This window comes from Oryza glaberrima, chromosome 5, assembly GCF_000147395.1.
Source record: "Oryza glaberrima chromosome 5, OglaRS2, whole genome shotgun sequence".
Taxonomy (NCBI): Eukaryota; Viridiplantae; Streptophyta; class Magnoliopsida; order Poales; family Poaceae; genus Oryza; species Oryza glaberrima.
The window spans coordinates 10,722,406-10,743,221 of record NC_068330.1 but is presented as its reverse complement, the minus strand read 5'-3'; the positions used below and the strand labels follow the sequence as shown (position 1 = coordinate 10,743,221).

Below are 20,816 nucleotides of genomic sequence, written 5' to 3'. Positions count from 1 at the left end.
ACTTAACCCAGTCTGACTCGGACTTAGCCGATCCTATTCGTAGCTGATCTGAACCTCGACCGATTCTTACTCTGTCTCCGCGATAATCCTCATCTTCGATTCCGCTTCAATCCAACCTTCTTTCCGATGCAGATATTACCAAATTTGGTTGTTAACAATTAGTTTATTGGATGGTAATGCCGGCTAAAATCAAATCTTTATGGCGGAAGAGGATATGTATTAGACGGCTTTTAGGTGCCCGGGATTTGTTGGTTTATTTGAGTGGGTTGTTATGATATTTGGATTGAAGAATGCCAGTGCAACATATCAAAGGGCAATGAATTTGATTTTTCATGATTTGCTAGGTATTATCTTAGAAATCTATATTGATGATATTGTTGTCAAAACGGATGGCATGGAAAGCCATATAGCCGATTTGAGGTTAGCTTTTGAGAGGATGCGCCGGTATGGTTTGAAGATGAATCCACTCAAGTGTGCTTTTGGTGTGTTAGCGGGGAAGTTCTCGGGATTCATGGTGCATGAGAGAGGAGTTGAGATCGATCCTAAGAAAGAAAATATTGATGATTTCAAGGCGCCAACATGCAAGAAGGAAGTTCAAAAGTTGCTAGATAAGGTGAATTATTTGAGGAGATTTATATCTAACCTAGCGGGTAAAATCGATGCTTTTGTCCCTATACTTCGCTTGAAAAAAGAAGCCGATTTTACTTGGGGGCAAAAAAAACAAGAGGCGTTTGAGGGATTGAAGAAGTATTTATCTACTCCACTTGTGGTGCGAGCGCCTAAAGTCGGAATGCCGTTTTGATTGTATATTGCCGCCGAAGACAAAGTCATTGGTGCCGTTTTGACACAAGAGGAAGATGGCAAGGAATATATCATTACATATTTGAGCCGCCGTCTTTTGGATGCCGAAACGAGGTATGTCATTATAGAGAGACTTTGTTTATGTCTATACTATGCTTGTACAAAATTGCGGCATTATTTGTTATCTAGTACATGCATAGTTGCTTGTCAAGCCGACGTTATTAAACACATGTTGCAAAGGCCAATTCTAAGTGGGAGAATTGGCAAGTGGGCATATGCTTTGATTGAATATGATTTGGCTTATGAACCATTGAAATCTATGAAAGGCCAAATTGTAGTTGATTTTATAGTAGATCATCATGTAGATATTGCTTATGAAGATGAGGTTTTGCTTGCTTGATGTTAACCCTTGGAAGATTTATTTTGATGGTTCTTCTTGCAAGGAAGGTCAAGGTCTAGGTGTAGTTTTATTTTCACCTAGTGGTGTGTGTTTTGAGGCATCGGTTCGTTTGGAATATTATTGTACAAATAATCAAGCCGAATACAATGCTTTATTATTCGGCTTACAAGTGATGGAGATGATCGGTGTTACACATGTGGAAGCATTTGGTGATTCGGAATTAGTGGTGCAACAAGTTGCCGGAGTTTACAAGTGCTTGGACGGGTCACTAAATTGGTATCTTGATCAATGCTTGGATATTATTGCCAACTTTGATGATTTTGCTATTAGACATATTGCTAGACATGATAATTCTAGAGGAAATGATTTAGCACAACAAGCATCTAGCTATAATGTGAAAAGGGGATTATTTCTGATATTGGAAAAGCCAGTGCTTGATTTCAAATCTTTGGACGAAATTGGCAAAGTTACAGACCAGGGGCGGTCTGACCGGCATTGCACTGCCGGTCTGACCGGTGACCATGGGGGGTCTGACCGGGCGGTCTGACTGGCCGGATGCCGCCGGTCTGACCGGCCGACCCGAGCGGTCTGACGGTCCTGTGTGGCCGGTTTGACCGGTTCTGGACAGGGAGCTACGGGGGCACGATTCATTCAAAACGGAGGCCGAATTAGTTGTAAATTCAGATGTTTGTGCCCAGGAAACAGAAGAATATTGGAGAATTCCTTTGATTAGATATTTAAAAGATCCTAGCCTTAAGGTTGATCGGAAGATTCAGCGGCAAGTGTTCAAATATACATTGCTTGATGGAGATTTATATCGCCGAAATATAGATGGAGTGCTATTAAAGTGCTTAGATGATGACCAATCTAAGGTTGCTATGGGAGAAGTTAATGAAGGAATTTGTGGAACTCATCAATCGGCCCATAAGATGAATTGGTTTCTTAGGTGAGCGAGGTTCTATTGGCCGAGGATGATTGCAGATTGTTTCAAATATTATAGGGCATGCGAAGCTTATCAACGATTCGGCAATGTTCAATTGGCGCCCGCCGCCATGTTGAACCCTATCATCAAACCATGGCCGTTTCGAGGTTGGGCTTTGGATTTCATTGGTCAAATATATCCTTCGTCACCAAAGGGGCATAGGTTCGTGCTAGTTGCAACGGATTACTTCACCAAGTGGGCATAGGCTGTAGAATATGACTCATATGGAGGTAATTGACTTTATATTGAAACATATTGTCCATAGATTCGATATCCCACAAACATTGACTACGGATCAAGGAGCTTCTTTTATGTCCAAGGAAGTGAAGAGTTTTGCCAAATCTTATGGTATCAAATAGTTGATTTCTTCTCCTTACTACGCTCAAGCTAATGGACAAGCCGAGTCAAGTAATAAAACATTCCTAAAGTTAGTCAAAAAGAAGATTGAGGAACACCCAAAGAAGTGGCATGAGGTGTTTTCTGAAGCATTATGGGCACATAGAATATCAAAACGTGGTGCTACTAAAGTCACTCCTTTTGAGTTGCTTTATGGTCAAGAAGCCGTTTTGTCTGTCTCTACAGTTGGAAATATTACATGTGTTCTCTACAGTTGCTCGTCTCAGTGGTCAAAGCTATTGACACTGCAAGGAAAAACTGTCTCTGGAGGGGAAACAATCCAAACTTACGTAGAAGATCTCTTGCTTCATGGGATTTGGTATGCAGGCCAAAGGAAAAAGGTGGTTTAGGAGTCATCAACTTGAGAGTTCAAAATACAACACTTCTGCTTAAACACCTAGTCAAATGGGTTCATTTGATCTGGAATACTTATTATGGCTCCAAAGTGCCTCATTTGGTTTGGATAAAGGCTCTTTCTAGTGGAGAGATATAGTGGTTTTGTCTAATATCCTCAGGGGAATTTCAAAATGCTTTATCAGGATAGGTTCTTCAACTCTTTTCTAGGATGACTGTTGGAATGAGAAGATTAGGAGCACCGCATTCCCAACTTTGTGTACTGTTGCTTTAGATAGATCCCTCTCTGTTAAACAAATGTGTTCTGTTCCTCTTGAAGATTGTTTCTTGCTGCCCCTGAGCACTCAAGCTAATGGAGAATTCATCATTCTGTTAACAACTGAATTTGGTAACATCAGCGTCGGAGGTGAAGATGGAATCAAAGCGGAGTCGGAGATAAGGATTGTTGCAGGAACAGAGTAAGAATCGGCTGGAGTCCAGATCGGCTACGACTAGAATCGGCTAAATCTGAATCAGACTGGCTTAGGTGATACAACCGATTCCGGCAATACGACTTGGTGTACAACATCGGGTTGAGTCGATATGCTTCAAGATGATTGCTGCACTTGGATAGAGTCCTGAGAAGGCAAGTGGACCTGCACAGAAAACACAATTGCATCCACTTGCCTTCTCAGGACTCTATCCAAGTGCAGCAATCATCTTGAAGCATATCGACTCAACCCGATGCTGTACACCAAGTCGTATTGCCGGGTGGGATCTCCCAGGCCTCGTGTTTTCTGTCAACACGCTTTTGGCACGCCTGGTGGGACAACTAAGAAGTCAGCCAACAATCCTCCCTCATGGCCGAAAAACCACCACCACCACCATCTAGCCCAGGCTCTGTTAAGGAAAAGATGCTAAAGTTGGGATTGACTGACATCAATGAAGGAAACGTCGTGCCGATCGATCTAGAAAAATTCACACCTGAGCAGAAGAAAGAGTTTGAAGCAATATTGCAGCAAGCACAGGATCAGTTCTTGAACTCATTCATGCAGACCTGCAAGGGGACACTTGTTCAGAAGTACAAAAAAAAATTGTTGCTGATGATCTTGGAACCAGTTCTTCTAAGGATAGAGATAGGAAACAAGCTCTAGATGGCTCAGCTCAGTCAAGTATCAAAGGTGCTACCGATGGCTCTCTAGGAAATCAAGGCAACAATTCTCAAGGGGTCCATGGAGGACAAGGTGACGGGGTGCATGGAGTTCAAGGTGACGGTGCTCAGGGGCTGTAGGGAGGAAATCTTAATAGTGACGTGGCACAAGACTTTTTCAATAACTTCCAAGATCGGGTTGATTACGCTGTACATCATGCTTTGATCAATCAGTCTGGGGTGTTAGTCAATACCCTGTCAAACATGATGAAGTCAATAGCCGATGGTTCAATAGCTGAACATCAGGCTGCAGGCCTGGTCTATTTGCAAGGAGGTGTTTTTCCAAATTATCAGTCTTTGATTACCGACGTTCAGTCATCTACTCAGCCAGTTCCCTCCGTTACACCCACAACTCAGCCGACGGCACCGGCATCAACTCCCCTACCTGCTACATCAGCTATGGCGCCAGGCCAGCCAATGAACCCTCGGCTGTTAATGAGAGAGCATCCACAGCATAGTGGGCAGGTTGCGAATCGGCCAACCCAAGACCAGTTGCTGCTATGTTTTTGCCGCCTCAACATGCGGTTGATCAAATACAGCAGCAGCCGATTCAGCAACAGTCGATTCAGCAGACACCCCAAATTCAACAGGTTCTGCAACCAATCCAGCAACAGATCATGCAACCAGCACAACCAATCCAGCAACTGGTCATACAACCAGTTCAGCAAACACCACCAAGGCAGCAGTCTCTACAGCCGATTCAGCAAACGCCGTTGAAACAGCAGATCGTCCAGCCGATCCAGCACCAAGGTTCAGTGAGCGCATCGGCCGGGTTTGCAACGCCTGGTGGTCAGCCTGTACAACAACTTTAAACCAAGTTGTCCCAGAACATTTGGTTCACCACGTACAGCCGAATAGCACAGTAATGCCTCAGGTTGTTCCTGAGCACTTGCTGCGTAATATCCAGCCAGACCCTCACAATTACCAAGGGGGCAACCTGAGTTATCAATATCAACCTCCTTCCCCGCAAGCCCAATATCAGCCAGGGGGATTGGCTCAACCTCAGTTTGCATCCCAATACGGTCAGTTCGAGCCCATGCAGCGACAGTCACAAGGCGCAACTCAGCAACGACCGTGGGCCGATGTAATTGCTGACGTAATGAGGGAACAGTTTGGGCTTAAACCAAAAGAGACTAGAAGCTTGTATCGGCAGCCTTACCCTGAGTGGTTTGAAAGAGTTCCTCCTCCCAATCGGTTCAAAGTTCTGGACTTCTCCAAATTTTCAGGACAAGATGGTGTGTCGACTTATGAGCACATTAGCCAATTCCTGGCTCAGTGTGGTGAAGCATAGGTTGTAGACGCTCTGAAAGTTAGGTTATTCCAGTTATCTCTGTCTGAATCGGCTTTTACTTGGTTTTCCTCCTTGCCATATGGTTCGATCAATAGTTGGGCCGATTTGGAGAAGCAATTCCACAGCTATTTCTACAGTGGGGTTCATGAGATGAAGTTATCTGACTTGACGGCGATTAAGCAGTGGCATGATGAACCTGTGCACGAGTATATTCAGAAATTCAGGGAGATAAGGAACAAATGCTTCAGCTTGAGTTTAACTGATGCCTAGTTAGCCGATTTGGCCTTTCAGGGTATGATTGCTCCGATTAGGGAGAAGTTCTCGTCTGAAGACTTTGATAGCATTATAGCCGATGACGGGGGGAGATGGCCCACCTCCGTTGGGGATCAGTCCTGGGGCATACTTGATATCCCTGCCGCTGTTGCTTTGGTGAGGGGGAGAAGATTCTGTTGTTTGCAAATCAGGAGGAAAGTTAGCTAAGGGCTAATCAACTAAGTAGTTATTCAAATAAAATCAAGTGAGTTAGGACTTACTTGGGGGACAATATTTGGAAAGAGATCTGTCATATACATGGAAGCCAATTGATGGAATAAGTGTAGCTTCCATTCACCCCACCATCTGTCAAATACTTTGCTCCTAAAGGTTGCCAGCTTTATGGTGTCAATGTTGCCTAGAGGAGGTCCTTAGAGATTGAGCAGCCGATCCATCATTAAAGATGGTGAGATTTCTCCTCGGCATTGGATCTTATCGGCAAAGAATAAGCCGATTGGGAGTTGGCCCATTCCAAATTGTCTTGCAGAACTCATTGGATGATAAAACTCATAGGAAACTTGGATGTTTCTCCCTTGATGAATGTCGACTGGAAGGATGCATGGGGTGATTGCAGATAAGAAGATTTCTCTGGGCTTCTGATATCTGTCATTGTTGATGTCTTCGAATCTGAAGTCCCATGGATTTTCCAGAAGTGTTGAGTCCCATGGACGGCCGTCCGATCAAATGCACGGCCAAGATTTCGCCTTCACCGCTGAAATTGCTGCACGGGTCAAACCCTAACCCTAATCCCCATTTCTCATTTCATCTTCCTCCCTTTTCCTCGTTCTCTTCTCCGGCGAGCCAGAGTGCGAGTAAGAGCGAAGCAATACGGCGGGAATGGCAATACGGCGGTCCGGCGAAGCAAGAGCGCGCAAGGGGCATCGAGCGCCGAGCGGCTCCGGACTTTGCCGGCTGGGGGGCGGAGCACATGGCAGCGCCAAGCCGTGTTGCTTTTGCTTCCCGTCCCCGGCAGCAAGCGGCGGTGACGGTTCGGCGAGCAGTGCACGTACGAGCGGAAGGGACTCCGCCAGGCGCCCCGTGCTCGTCGACTGGGGGGGGCGCGCCCGAGGGCGGCGCCAAGCCGGTGCTTCCCGTTCTCGACGAGGGACGGTGAGGAGGTCCTCCAAGACGGCGCGGATGCGACGGCGAGGAGGTGAAGGAGCGGCGGCGCCGCTTCCCGGAGGGCTCCGACGAGCTTAGGATTTCGAATCCGGTAAATAACCCAAACTCGAATTAATTGGCTTGCCAAGATTTGGAATTTTGGTTCTTTAGGGTTCTTCTCAATTTTGGGGATTTCGGGTGGATTAATACAATCCGGCTTATCTAGAGTTCTACACCCGAAATTAGGGTTCTTAGCTTCGAGATTTTAGGCCGATTTGATCGGGCTGATTGGGTATTTTTGGGAAATTAGGGTTTCGCAAAACCGTGGCTTAATTCCCTCTTGCTTAACAGTGGGGAATTTCAATCTAGTTTATCCCCACCTTCTTGATTGCTAAGTGCTTCCCGAAACCGTAGCTTTGGTCTAGGAAAATCTAAGTGCGAGAATTGGGAATTTCAATCTTGTTTATCCCAATCCTTTTCTTCTCTTAAAAACAACGAAATTAAACTCTTCAATAATTTTGCTTCTTCTACTGTTGGCCGAGACCAACAGTATAACAGGGCTTAGCCAATTATGCAACCAAGGCAAAGAGATTAATCTAGTCTAATTAACTCAAAATTGCATCATGCCGAATAGCAATTAGGGTTTAATTGGCATAATGGCTTCACATAGGGATGATGGGATCAAGAAGGCTAAGATTAGGCTCTGATACCACAATGTTGGAATTTAATCCAACTAATTAATTGAGTCTTAGCCTAAACATGATACCTTCTGCTTATGCAGAAATTAATTGATCACTGACCTGAGATGAAGCCATTGCTCTTCTTCTTTCTTCTCCTTTGTTTCTTCTGTTGTGAGATACCTCACGAACCCCTTCCAGTGTCTAATCGATCGGGCGATTGATTTAGGGTTTAGGGTTGGAGAGAGTTGAGTCGTCACCCATCCTCCCTCCTTCTCTTTTTTTATATAGCGACACTGGTGGGGCTCGAGGGTTTATCTCAATCTAAATTCGAATCTATTTTGTACCGATCACACAAAACAGATTTATCTCTTAGTTTGTTTCTTGTTAGGATAGGAAAATCGGTGGAATTTTAACCTTATTCTAACTAACCGGCATTAGCCGATAAAATCAACCAACATATCAATCAGATGGTCTACTTGATCCCTGAGTCTGTCCAGCAACCAGAAGACAAACATTTTATAGGATGTGTTTAGATCCAAACTTCCAACTTTTTCCATTACATCAATCTGTCATACACACAACTTTTCAGTTACATCGTACCAATTTCAACCCAAACTTCCAACTTTGGAAGGAACTAAACACAGCCATAGTTGTTGCAAATTGCAATCCACTTTTGACAGCGGGATGCCTAACTTGGCACAACCCACATGGTCACAGAGCTTGGCTTTATTATTGTTGTTATTATTTGAAATTAGTCTTATATCCGATAGAACACTTGTGGCCGTACTATAAGAGGAAGCTTTCAATCCGTAGTAGTCCGTACTTTCGTCGAGAGGACCTACAGTTTTGCTAGAACGCAATCATCAGGTACCACGTTTGCTTTTGCGTCGGCAACAGCTCCGGCAGTGAGCCCCTTGTTCACCTCCTGTATTAGCCTCTCTATCACTGGATTCGGCAACCTTATGGGCACAATGACGCCTGCCTCACCAACCTCATTCCTCCCCTCAAGGTGAAACGTGGCCAGCATTGTCGTCGCCGGCCCTCCATACACCGGCTTTCCCCAGCCGAAGTCGATGGCCATCAGCCCGGCCTGTGTCATGTCCGAGATGAGGTACGTCCTGGCCTTAGGGAACGGCGGCCTCCGGTGAGCAGCGTTGAAGTTGGCCACCGACTGCACATACCCCTCCTCCGACGCACGCGCCTTGGCCTGCATGAGCAGCCGCAGCGCGTAGCCGAAGGGCCTCCGCCAAAGCTCCCCCGCCGGCACGGACGCGGCAGCGAACACAATCGCGTTGCCGTAGTAGCCCCTCGGCACGGGCCGCTTGCTCCGGTTCCTGACGCGGGCGTTCACGAACATGTGCAGGCGGACGACGTCTCCCGGGTCGTACCGCAGCGCGGCGGTGCGGCAGCGCCACATGAACGCTCCCACCAGGTCGAACCGGGAGCTGACGGCGCGCAGGTCGGGCGGCGCCTGCGACCTGAGCGCCGCGATCTCACTCGCCCCGAAGAAGAAGACGTGGTGTGCGTACGCGTCAGTGGGGGAGAGCACGTCCTTGCCGGGGTTGGGCAGGGGTGTGTACTCCACGTGGTCGCGCGTGACGGTCGGCGGCCATCGGGCGGTGAGCACCTCGCGCTCCCACACCGGGCGCACCGTCGGGGCTCCGTGCACGCCACGGGCGAACTCGGTCAGTGCAGTCAGAAACTGCACTATCCCAGAGCCGTCCGCCATGCAATGGCATATGTGCATCCCGAACACGAAGCCGCCGCACGCCAGCCGCGTCACCTGTGTCGTCCGAATGCATGTAATAACCATCATTTGTTATTAGACGTAGTACGTACCATGCATGAATTTTACTACTTCACTATAAAATGATTTGCATGCTAATAACCTGAATAAACAGCAAAGGACGGTCAACTACATCTGCCGTCGGGCTCTCCGGCTCGCACAGCAACATGTCATAGCACGGCACCGGCGGCGCCAGCGACGTCCCGAGCTCATCCATCCGGAAGTTGGCGTCGGCCTCGACGAACACGACGCCTTCGCCGGTGCACTCCACCACAAGCTTCCTAGTTGGCCGCAGCTCACGGAACCGACCGGCGACGGGGTAGAAGTGCACGAGCGTCTCCGAGATCGCCGCCTTGATCACCTTGACAGGGTCGAGGCCGTCCTTGGAGGGGCTGTGGCGGTAGAAGAGGATGCCGGAGCGGTTGAAGCGAAGGATGTCCTGGTCGTCGATGTCCGACAGCATCTTGAACTCGTACGGCGTCGGTTTCGCCGGCGCCACCAGCTCGCGCTCGCGCCGCCTGACGGAGAAGGCTAAGGTCGGTGCTCCGGCCATTTGCACCCTAAGTAGCTAGTAAGCCACTGAGCTACGTGGGAGTACTTGTTGATTATACCAAGATTCTTTGATGTGTACTTGTAAGGTAATTGGAACATAAATTTTGCTCTATATATAGGCGTGCCACGGCGTACGAGCCGAGAGAGTGGATAGATTTTGATCTATATTCGATGTGGACAGAGAAAAAAAATAAGTTGGTAAAATGATGGTAAAAACTAGACCATTAGCCGAGAGGGTGGTGAATTCACAAATTGGCTAAACCATTAATGCACACATAACTACACGAGGAAAAAAATGGCTAAATCTAACTAATAAAGAAGATCACATTTAACGTGTAGTTAGTCGATTGAACCAATGCTTTCCAGATAAGTGACTTCGTGTCTAACAATGCGATATTACAGTACGACGATGAGTTTTCACTGGCAGTTCCTATAGGCTTCTAGCATCGTCCTGGATTGAATTAAGCTTCGGCCGCATGCGTTCGGTAGAGATATATATATATATATATATATATATATATATATATATATATATATATATATATATATATATATATATATATATATATATTATAGTTCTGATTCCCCGATGTAACCATCAAGCCATCGAATTAGTGTTTTTTTGTCGGTGTGAATTCATGTCGCGTTCATTCTGACTGTCCAAAGAAATCATTGTATGTCTGTGTCGCTTGATCATTTTCAAATGTGGCTCCAAACGAATCTGTAGGGCACACCGAATTTATACCGTCCGGTGTCATTTGTGTCTACCACATACTTTTGTATGAGTGGGATACATACACGCATAAATAGCCAATCAAAGCACATGTACAAAAAGTGATTTTGGGGCTAAAGTCCTATTTATTTTCCTCCATCTATTTCCTACCACCTTCATAAAAATTTATCCAAAATCATAAACCATGCCATTTACATTTCCTTTCCTTCCTATTTGAGTGCTTCAATATAAATTTCCAATTCTCTTTAGTATCCTGGAAACCCTATTTGAATTCTTTGTCAACATCCAAAGAGTCCAAAAACAAACTCCCTTAGTTTTCATCTCCTTGAAATCCTATTTAATTTTCTTTGCCAAAGTTCAAAAGTCCACAACCATTTCTTTTTAATTTTCATCTCCTTTGAATCCTATTCAAATTTATCCATACAAAATTCCTAGAAGTTACCATTCTTTCGGGCTGAAATCCCCATCTTTTGGCCCATCCTTCTTTTCCTCTCCCTCCACCCTTTCTACTTCTCGGGCTGGCAGCCCAACGGCGCAACACGGCCCAACTGAGCCGAGCCGCCACCTTCCTTTTCCCTATGGGCACGCGTACGCGCCGCCGCCGTCACCGCCCACGGCCTGCGCCACCACCCGCCGTCCTCCACTGCCGTGCACTGATTTGCGCCACCATCGTCGCCGTGCCGTGCTCCTCCTCCGTCGCCGCCCAACCTTACCGCAGTCATCACATACACGCGCCTCCATTGCCGACCAATCACAGGAAGAAGCCTGTGCCGTTGTCCTCCTCTCCACGCCACTGCCACCGTATTCTCCTTCTCCTTCTCCTTTGCAACCGCCTCCAATCACCGCCTCTCGCCGCCTATAAATAGACGACGAGTGTCACGCCCAGAAATTCACTAACCCAAATTTCAAGCAGAATGTGTATTAAATCTCTATCCAGGACCAGCCAGAGTACACAAATGACAATTTGATACAGTTCCACCTCTTACAAAAAAAACAAAATAAAACTCATGCGCAGCGAAAAATAAAATAAACTAGACTTAATCTTCACGACCAAAGCGAAGCTTCCTCCATAAACCACAAGAAATCATCGACGTCTGGAACAAGCTCAATCCTTAAAGAACTCACCATCTGAACCAACCTCTGCTTCTGGGGTGGGGGAAAAATAAAGCAAGACCGAGTACCAACCACCGTACTCAACAAGTCATACCAATAGGAAGGTATGATGCAAGGTACTCTCAAAGGAATGGCTCGTTGGATAATTTGCAGTAAAAACAGCATTTATAAATCATATTTTGAAGAAGTGAAAACAATATATAATTAAGCAATACTAAATCATCACTGTCCAACGCTAAAACCATGTTGAAACAGGCCCAACCAAACCACATGAACTACACCAGTTCTATAAGTCATATTATTATAGTGAGACTAATCACGGTGAGCTGGTTGACCGCCGAATAACCGCGGGCACAGCTATTCCAATAGTTTTAACTCTGATCAGAGGTGTACAACTTTACCCACAAGACATGATTCCACACATGTTACCATGTCCCGAAGTACCACCGAGATACTACAAAAGGGGAAATCGTGACAAAAACCTTGTGCCAAGTCAAACAGTCCCCTCTCTTGCCTAGGTAAATCCGGCTACAACAGAGACCAATATATAGATCCGAACTGCACTATCGCCTCTACCCTTGCCATGCTATGTCAGCTAGCTTAAGTTATACTCTAGATTTAGCCTAGTGCCCATCTGTCCTGTGGTGAGTATGAGTATATCTTCCAGGGATTCTTGAGAACCGGTCCTTAATTATGATGAACCCTGAGTTCCACTCGACACTCAAGGTTGTTGTTGGCCCGATCTTTCGGTGAGTTGAGATAACTATGATTTGGGAGAAACGTTGACAATCCGACTACAACCGTACGAGACGTTGTGTTGCGCCTTAGCGATCGATACACCTTTCCGTGGGTTGTTGATCTTGCCGGTGCAGATCAACCCTATTCCTGCAAGCAAATCGAAGAAACAAGCAAGAACAAGATAAAAGCAATCTGATATTGCAAATAGGAATTTAATACAAATGATAAGTTGGGGTTTCGAATACAAGCAGACGGGCGCTCTAGCCGGCACGCGCGCTGCAAGCAAGTAGCAATGGCTAAACTTTAATCTATCAAAACCCAAGAAACCCTGAAGGGGTACCTACCTATTTATAGGGGTGGGAGGACGACCAAGGGGTTCCAAGAGTCGTTCTCCACCTGGTTGGGGCGCACCCCACATGGGTCCCACTTGGGCCGGGGTCCCAGACGAAGTTACAAGCCCATATGCCCATTACAGGTGACGCAGCACCTTGTTGCTTCAAATGCGGCTCACTAAGATGGAATTTCTCAATTAGGCTGGATCTGTTGGAAAGAGGACTCCGAGAGCTTTCCATCAAGTACTCACGGGCCGAAAACGGAGCTCGTATGGAGATTTGGCGGCCGTTTGAAATCAGCTGTGCAGCAGGTGGCCGAATCGGATTCCAGCACTTGGAGGCCTTGATCTTGATGTCTACTTGTTCATCCATGATGTGAGCAATGGTTGTATCCGTAGTAGCTATGGTCACATGAAATTGTCAAGGGCATGACTTCCAAAATCATGCATGTACCCACAACCCACCATTAAAGCATATTTTAGTTTTATTAAACCATAACCATGGTGCTACATCATAATATAATTAAGGACTAAATTATAATGAGTCCCATTGTGAGCTAATTGATCTAAGCATGGCTAAGCATTCCTAAACCAATCATCTAACTCAAGTTATCAATGGCATAAGATATTCAACAGACTGAGTACGATAGGCATCCATCCCACATGACATTCTAAAACAATGCCATTTGATAGAAAGCAAGGGATTTTGTAAAATAGGCTAAATATGATCAATGATGTATGCGTGACTTGCCTTGCTCTTAAGCTGACTGAACCTCGGCAATCACTTCGAAGTAAACTGGATCACTGGAACTGATGGAATCTAAACGACAAACAAAGCACACAAGAAATACAAGCAATAAGGCTACTGAAACAGAAAAAGAAACCAATTTTAATGGATTCTGTTCATTTTAACGGATTCACTGCAATTTGAATGGGTTAAAACGGAGCTCGAATTATTTAGTTATGAATTTTACAAGATGAGCTGTGTTATTACTAATAACCGAAAAACCTTAGTCATTTATTACATATTATTGCCCATAGATAAAAAGATCAATGAAAATAAACCTCCGGTAAGCAAGCCTCACGAATTAACGACTCAACGAGCCAATCCTTCGTGACACGGGACTATCCAAACGGTCAACCGAACCGGCGAACAGAAGCGGCGGCTCAGAACAACAACCGAAAACTAAACACGGTTTATGGCAGAGACTCGGTACGGCAAACGATAGGCTAGTAGGAATTTAGCGATGCACCTATGGCTTTGCAACATGGCTACCAAGCTACGACACAGCGGCAAACCATGACGACGATGCGGGAGACAGCGGTGGTGGTGGCTCGGCGGCGGCGGCAGCGGCTTGGCGGTGATGGCACGGCTCGGCCGGGGTGGCTCGGCTAGGGCAGCTGCGGCGGCACGGCAGTGGCGGCGGTGACGCACACGTGCACGTCTAGGGTTAGGGCTAACGCTAGATTTCCACGCCAACAAACTATTTAAGGATGGAACGAAAAGGATTCCTCACTGGGAGAACAACAGCAACGGCAAGGATGGAACGACGACGATGACGACGGCGTCTAGATGGAACCTAAAATGGAGTAGATTAATTGGTTGGAAAGATGTGTATGGTCAAAACCACACCACTGGGATCGGAGGGGAGCTCACCGGTGACGCGAAGGCGACGGCGGCGGCAGCTAGCGGCGACGGCTAGGGCGACGGCGGCGGCTAGGGCTCCAACAAAATAGAAAATAGGAAAAACAGGGGGTATGATGGCTTATATAGGGGTGAAATAAAATAGGTGGGGCCAGAGAGGAGTCGGCAGAGGGGAAGAGGGAGAGGGAGTCGGACTCGGACTTGGGGAGGGGGAGGGCACGCGGCAAGAGGGAGAGGGGCGGCGGCAAGCCGAGAGGGAGAGGGAGAGGGGGAGGAAAAATAGGGATAGGGAGATTAGTATTAGGACTTTCCTAAATTGGAAAATAAATATGGTGCCGTTTTAGGAAAAGAACGGAAACGGAACCCGCGAACGAAAACGGTCACGGCTCGTCATGCAAAACGAAACCGCGAACAGAGAGGGGAGTGAATCGGGCACGATTCACGACCAAAGGTGGAGGAGAAAGATTATTATTATTAATTCAAATCTTGACAAATAAAATTAACAACATTAACTCCGATGCTCTGAATATTCCGCTTTAAGTCCTGTTAGTGATTTTAGAGCCAAGAGAATTCGAACAAAATTCTCCCTGACAATTCTGAATATTAAATACATTTGTAATTAAGTTTTTCTCCTGGTTAACCAAAGTAATTTCTATAGTCGATTTATTGGTGAAGTAGAACTACGGAAATAGGGAAAACTATAAGTGCGACAAACCTACCCCCTTAAACGGAATCTCGTCCTTGAGATTTGGAAGAACTTGCGAAGAGATGCGGATGGGCGGCTTTCAACTCATCTTCTCTTTTCCATGTCGCCTCATCTTCCAAATGATGACTCCATTGAACTCTGCAGAACTTGATCACTTTATTCCTGGTTCTCCTCTCACTGGTCTCAAGAATACGCGTAGGCTTCTCAACATAAGTTAAATCCTCATGTATCTCAATTCTGTCGGGACTTGCCTGTTCCTCAAGTACTCTTAAGCATTTCTTCAATTGTGACACACGAAACACATCATGGATACTCACCATATTGGGTGGAAGTTCCAACTGATACGCGACTTCTCCTCTTCGTTCAAGAATTCTATATGGTCCCACGTAACGTGGTGCCAATTTTCCCTTGGTTTGAAAACTGTGCACCCCTCTGAGCGGCATGACTCGAAGATAAACATGATCTCTGGCTTCAAAACTAAGCTCTCGGCGACGATTGTCAGCATAACTCTTCTGATGAGATTGTGCAATCCTCAATCTCTCTCTGATTGCTCTTAACTTTTTCCTTAGCTTCACTCAACACTTATGTTCCAAACAACTAACGTTCTCCTGTTTGATCCAAAAACAAAGGCATACGATATTTTCTTCCATAGAGGGCTTCAAACGGTGCCATCTGCAAACTAGCTTGATAACTGTTATTATAAGAGAACTCTGCATACGGCAAATTCTTATCCCAAGATCCACCAAAATCAAGGGCGCAAACTCTCAACATATCCTCCAAAATCTGATTCACTCTTTCAGTCTGACCATCGGTCTGCGGATGATAAGCTGTACTGGAATTCAAACGTGTTCCCAGTTCTTCTTGCAACTTCTACCAGAATTTTGAAGTAAACTGACTTCCTCGATCATATACAATTTTCTTTGGAACACCATGCAAACAAATAATCCTTGCCAAATACAATTATGCTTATCTTTTCCCTATGTAAGTAGTGTGCACTGGCAGAAAATGTGCCACTTTCGTAAGTCGATCCACAATTACCCAGATAGAATCATGTCTTGACGACGTTCTAGGCAATCTTGTTATAAAATCCATACCAATTTCTTCCCATTTCCATTCCGGAATTTGGAGAGGTTGCAACAAACTTGCTGTGATGTTCTGCTTTAACTCGCTGACACACACCACACAGAGCTACAAATTCAGCTATCTCTCTCTTCACTGACCCACCAAAATTTTTCCTTCGTCTTGATACAACTTAGTACTCCCTGGATGAATAGAATACTGGGTCTGATGAGCTTCACTAAGAATCAAATCCTTCGATTCCTCATTATCAGGCACACACAATCTTTCTCCCATCCAGATTGTTCCTTGCTCCTCTTCAGTAAAATCGCGGGCTTTACCAACTCGCATAATCTTCTTGAGTTCGGCTATCTTGCTCCACGAGCGTAGGTTGTGCTTCCAACATAGCAACGAAACCATGTTCCACTATCCCCAAATTCAGACGCTCTAGGTCTTGAATCAACTGACTACTTACTCCTTTTTCGAAACATGTTGCATTGCAATAACTTTTCCAACTAAAAGTATTGTCACACCTAGAGTTTTCCCTTCCCTTAGGTTTCAAATCATTAAAAAATGGCTTCTAGAATTTGCCTTGGTTAACCCGGAGAAAACCCTAGTTAACAATATATTTAATAATCGGAGTTATCAGGTGTAACAAACCCAAAATTTCAGGACTTAAAATTTCTTGTCAAAATAGTTAGAGGTTAACTTCTCCAATTTTTAGAGTCAAAAATTTTCGTTTTAATTTAGGTGATGACCAACTTAAATCATTGCATGATTAAAATTTGAGAACAAAATAAAACCTTTTCATTCCCAACATTAGACTAGAAATGTCACCAAGTATATGAGCATACATGTGCATAATGCATGCCTAGGCTCGAGTCTCATGTGCATTTGGATTTTGGTCTTGCTTTCCATAATATGTCTCATGAGCATAAACTAAAAGGGTTAAAATTACTAAACAAAACTATAGTTAATCTTGGGTGATAACATGTGGACTTAATATTAAACTCAAATATCATCTTCTCAGCCCAAAAGAAGTTTAATGTAATCCCTGTAACAATATTAGGTGCAATTATGAAGTGGGAACACATATACAAAGTAAAGTAATCCTAATTCTCTAAAATATTATGTGCAAGTTAAAATCATGGAAAAAAATTAGATAGATAATGTTTAGCACAAGCAATTCACTATAATATTGGTACAACTTAATAACTAAGTTTAATACCACAAATTAATCAGTCAAAGCAGAAAACTAGAAGGAATCAAATTAAATTTTAATCGGCTAAAGCCATACTTCATCCAAAAGTACATTTAACTGCTCATAAGTGAACATGGAAAATAATTTATTCAAATACTAGATTATTTATCATGCCTAAATATAATTTTTCTAGAATTTTCCTCCTCTGTTTAGGCCTCCTAAAAATTCAATCTAGCTTTCTAATAGCCCATCTTTGTTTAATTTCTGTGATTAATCTACCCATTATTTTTTAGTGCAACCAAAGAAAATGGAATCTAGGTGTAATCATTTACCTCCAGTAAATTCAACACTAGATAATTTGGTCCACACATCAAGTTATGAAGCTACAAAGTTAGAGGAGAAAATAATTCCGAAAAATGATCTAAAAATCAAGTTTACCCAGAATCTTACCCAACCCTCTCACCTAGCCTAGTTTGCCACGACCTGGACCCACCTGACAGCCTCTTAAGCTTGCCTTGACTCTGTCCATCACTTCCTCCACTGCTCCAGCCGAGAGAGGGAGAGATTGAGCGAGCCGACGCGTGGCCGCAACGTGTCGTCGATCTCGGTTTCCTTTTTCTCGCTCTCTACTCCTCCCAGACGCGTCGCCATTCTCCATTCACCACTCAGAGCCGAAGAAACCGAGGGAGGAGGTTCTCTGCCTCTCCATTGCCCCAAACCTTGCTGCCGGCCATGGAGACGACGACCATCGCCATCGCTGATTGGGTAAAGGTCATCTCCAGGTTTTTCGCGTTCCCTTCTCTCCACACAGTGCCGAACCATTTCTCTTTTGACCACCTCCCGTTTTGTGTTTTGTGCATCACAGCCACCGGAACGCGACCACGCCAACGACGCCCTGGAGCACGCACCGGAGCGCTGCCGCTTCAACCATCGTCGTTGTCCGGCCATTCTTGACCACCTCGGAACAAGCCACTGCGCCATCGTCATCGCCTCAACCTCCTCTTCAATACGCCTCAAGAACCCCAGCCGGAGATGTGAAGGACTCGGAGAACGCATCTTTTCTTCACCGGCGCCGATCTAGAATCGCCTTCGCCGTCATCGTCGATTACCGCTGCCTCGGTGAGCCATTGTTCGATTTCTCGCGCATACACCATCTAACCTCGTGCATGCTTGCTTGTAGCAGCTCATCGTCCCGTTCGAGCCGTCGTCGTTCACCCGAGGAGGAGCACCGTCGCCGAGCCGTTCCACAAGTCACTGCTACCGCCAAGACCTCGACAACCCTAGTTCGACCCACGGTGAGCATCCTGAAGGCTAGAAGACCACATGCATGCATCCTTTTTGTTCGGAATCGACTTCCATGCACACATGCGCTTTCACCCCAAGAACCACCGTCGCTCACACTCGCCATCGGCGCTACTCCGATATCCTCTAACCAAGAAAACTAGAGGAATGGAATCGCAAGATCATGCTCTTCATTTTATCTTTTAACCCCAACTCCAACCGAGCCACCAATCGCCGCCGGTGAACCCGGATCGAGCTCAGCCATGGCTGCTCTGCCTATGTGCGTGTGAAAAAGGAGTCAGGGACTTCATTTTGAGAATTTAAATAACTATAAGGTTCATTACGTAATGTTCCCAATCAATAACATATGGACCTTTGACTACGGGTTGATTTCCTGATTCCTTAGGGGCCTTTTTGCATATTGGCCTGATACTGACAGGTGGACCCCATGAGTTTAAAATCTGAAAATGTAAAAAGATAATACTAAAAGCTTTATATTTTCAACAGGAAAGCATGTAAACTTATAAAATCCATAACAAATTGAAAACAACTCATTTTAGAGTAAATCAAATTTCTGTGAACTCATCAAATCAAGAACTTTAGAGTTATTGCATAAAACTAGACATTCACTGTACAAACTTTGTCTCTAAAATTGGTCTAAGATAAATCATACATAAAGCATACACAAATTTATAAAATGCATATAAAATTCATCTCAAATCATTTTATAGCAAACTCAGTTTCTATAGATCCACCAACTTATGTTTTCCTATAAAGTAAAATGAAATAGTATACATACTTTAGATCAAATGCCTCTGAAACTATTATCTTTAAAATGACTAGTTTTAGGTAAGCTGAATTTTAGAAATTCACATAAAATTCATCTTAGATCCTTTTTGAGTAAACCCAAGTTCTGTAGAATCAACAAAACGTATACTTCCATGTTATAAAATAAAATTATACACCTACTATGTAATAAAAGCCTTTAAATATTTATATAAGTAATAACCAAGATAGAGCAACCTTTACTTTGTAAAATTTGTAGAAAATTCATCTTTAGTCCAAATGAAATGAACCAAATTTCCATAGAACCAGCAAATAGTGAGCTTCAACATAGTAAAATAAAATATTGCACCTTTTGAACATATTATAGCTCTAATCTTTAAATAGATAACCTAGGAGTTAATCACCTAGTAATGGTTAAGCAAAATATATGTGTAAGGTAGTTAAAAAAATACATTCTAGCTATGAATAAACCAAAATAAAACTTGTTAGACCAGAGAGGCCATAGTTCCATCCCCATCCACTAAAACTTAGAAGAACTTGGCTCATATAACAATTTCTAGGTTAATATAATATATTGCTAGTTTAGTTTAGAGCATCTCTAGTTTATAAAATATGAACCATAGTATTAAAGACCATAAACATTTGATTCAACTTAAACAGGAAGTAGCATGTTCTGAACCTACAACTTGAGAGTTGTGCACATATAAAACACTATATGCCTAAAACACGTTGTAACTTGTAAAATCTATAAGAAAATCATTGTAACTCCAAAAATTGTGAAACCAAATGAGTTAGTCTTATAAAACACATCTCTACACCCCTGTGAAGTCTAATCTAGTAAAAATTACTTTACAAAAGTATTTCATAACACTACCTAAGACTATACTACTATAAACCGATAAAACTTCTAAAATTCATAACTCCCTAATGGAATAAGATAAAATAAAAATTCTTTCACCTAAAATTCATTTTAGACCAGTACCTAATCACTGTGCATAAATAATGCATTTTAGAGCATTTTGGATTTTCAACTATTTCGGTGTTTAATTGCATAACATGTCCTTTATCTAGATAATTGCATAATCGGTGAAGGAGTGGATTAGGTGCTAACATTTCTCTGATCAAGACAAGTTTTCTCCTCCCATCCTTTGAACACATTGAATCCCATGATTTGAGGAATGAAAATATTTGTTTGCAAAGTTGCATGTGAACTTAGACTATATCGGTATTTGAAATTGGGTTAAGGTAGTTATGACCTATTTGCTGCATACCCCACCTTGAATAATTGATCCTCTTGCTGTTTGAACCCCTAGAAATGGTTAGAGTACACTCTTTGTGCTCAAATGGGTTTATATATGCTCTATTTGCAACTACTTGCTTAG

At 44.2% G+C, this 20,816-nt stretch overlaps 1 protein-coding gene and 1 pseudogene across 1 annotated transcript; one reads left to right on the top strand and one right to left on the bottom strand.

Annotated features, from left to right (window-relative positions):
* Positions 1–8,344: 8,344 nt before the first annotated feature.
* LOC127772497 (benzyl alcohol O-benzoyltransferase-like) lies at positions 8,345–9,845 on the bottom strand. Its single transcript, XM_052298424.1, has 2 exons — positions 9,396–9,845; positions 8,345–9,289 (listed from the first exon to the last, which is right to left on the bottom strand). The coding sequence occupies exons 1-2, from the start codon at positions 9,843–9,845 to the stop codon at positions 8,345–8,347; spliced, it is 1,395 nt and encodes a 464-aa protein (XP_052154384.1).
* An 8,254-nt stretch (positions 9,846–18,099) lies between these two features.
* On the top strand, positions 18,100–20,537 carry LOC127774159 (uncharacterized; annotated as a pseudogene).
* Positions 20,538–20,816: the final 279 nt, after the last annotated feature.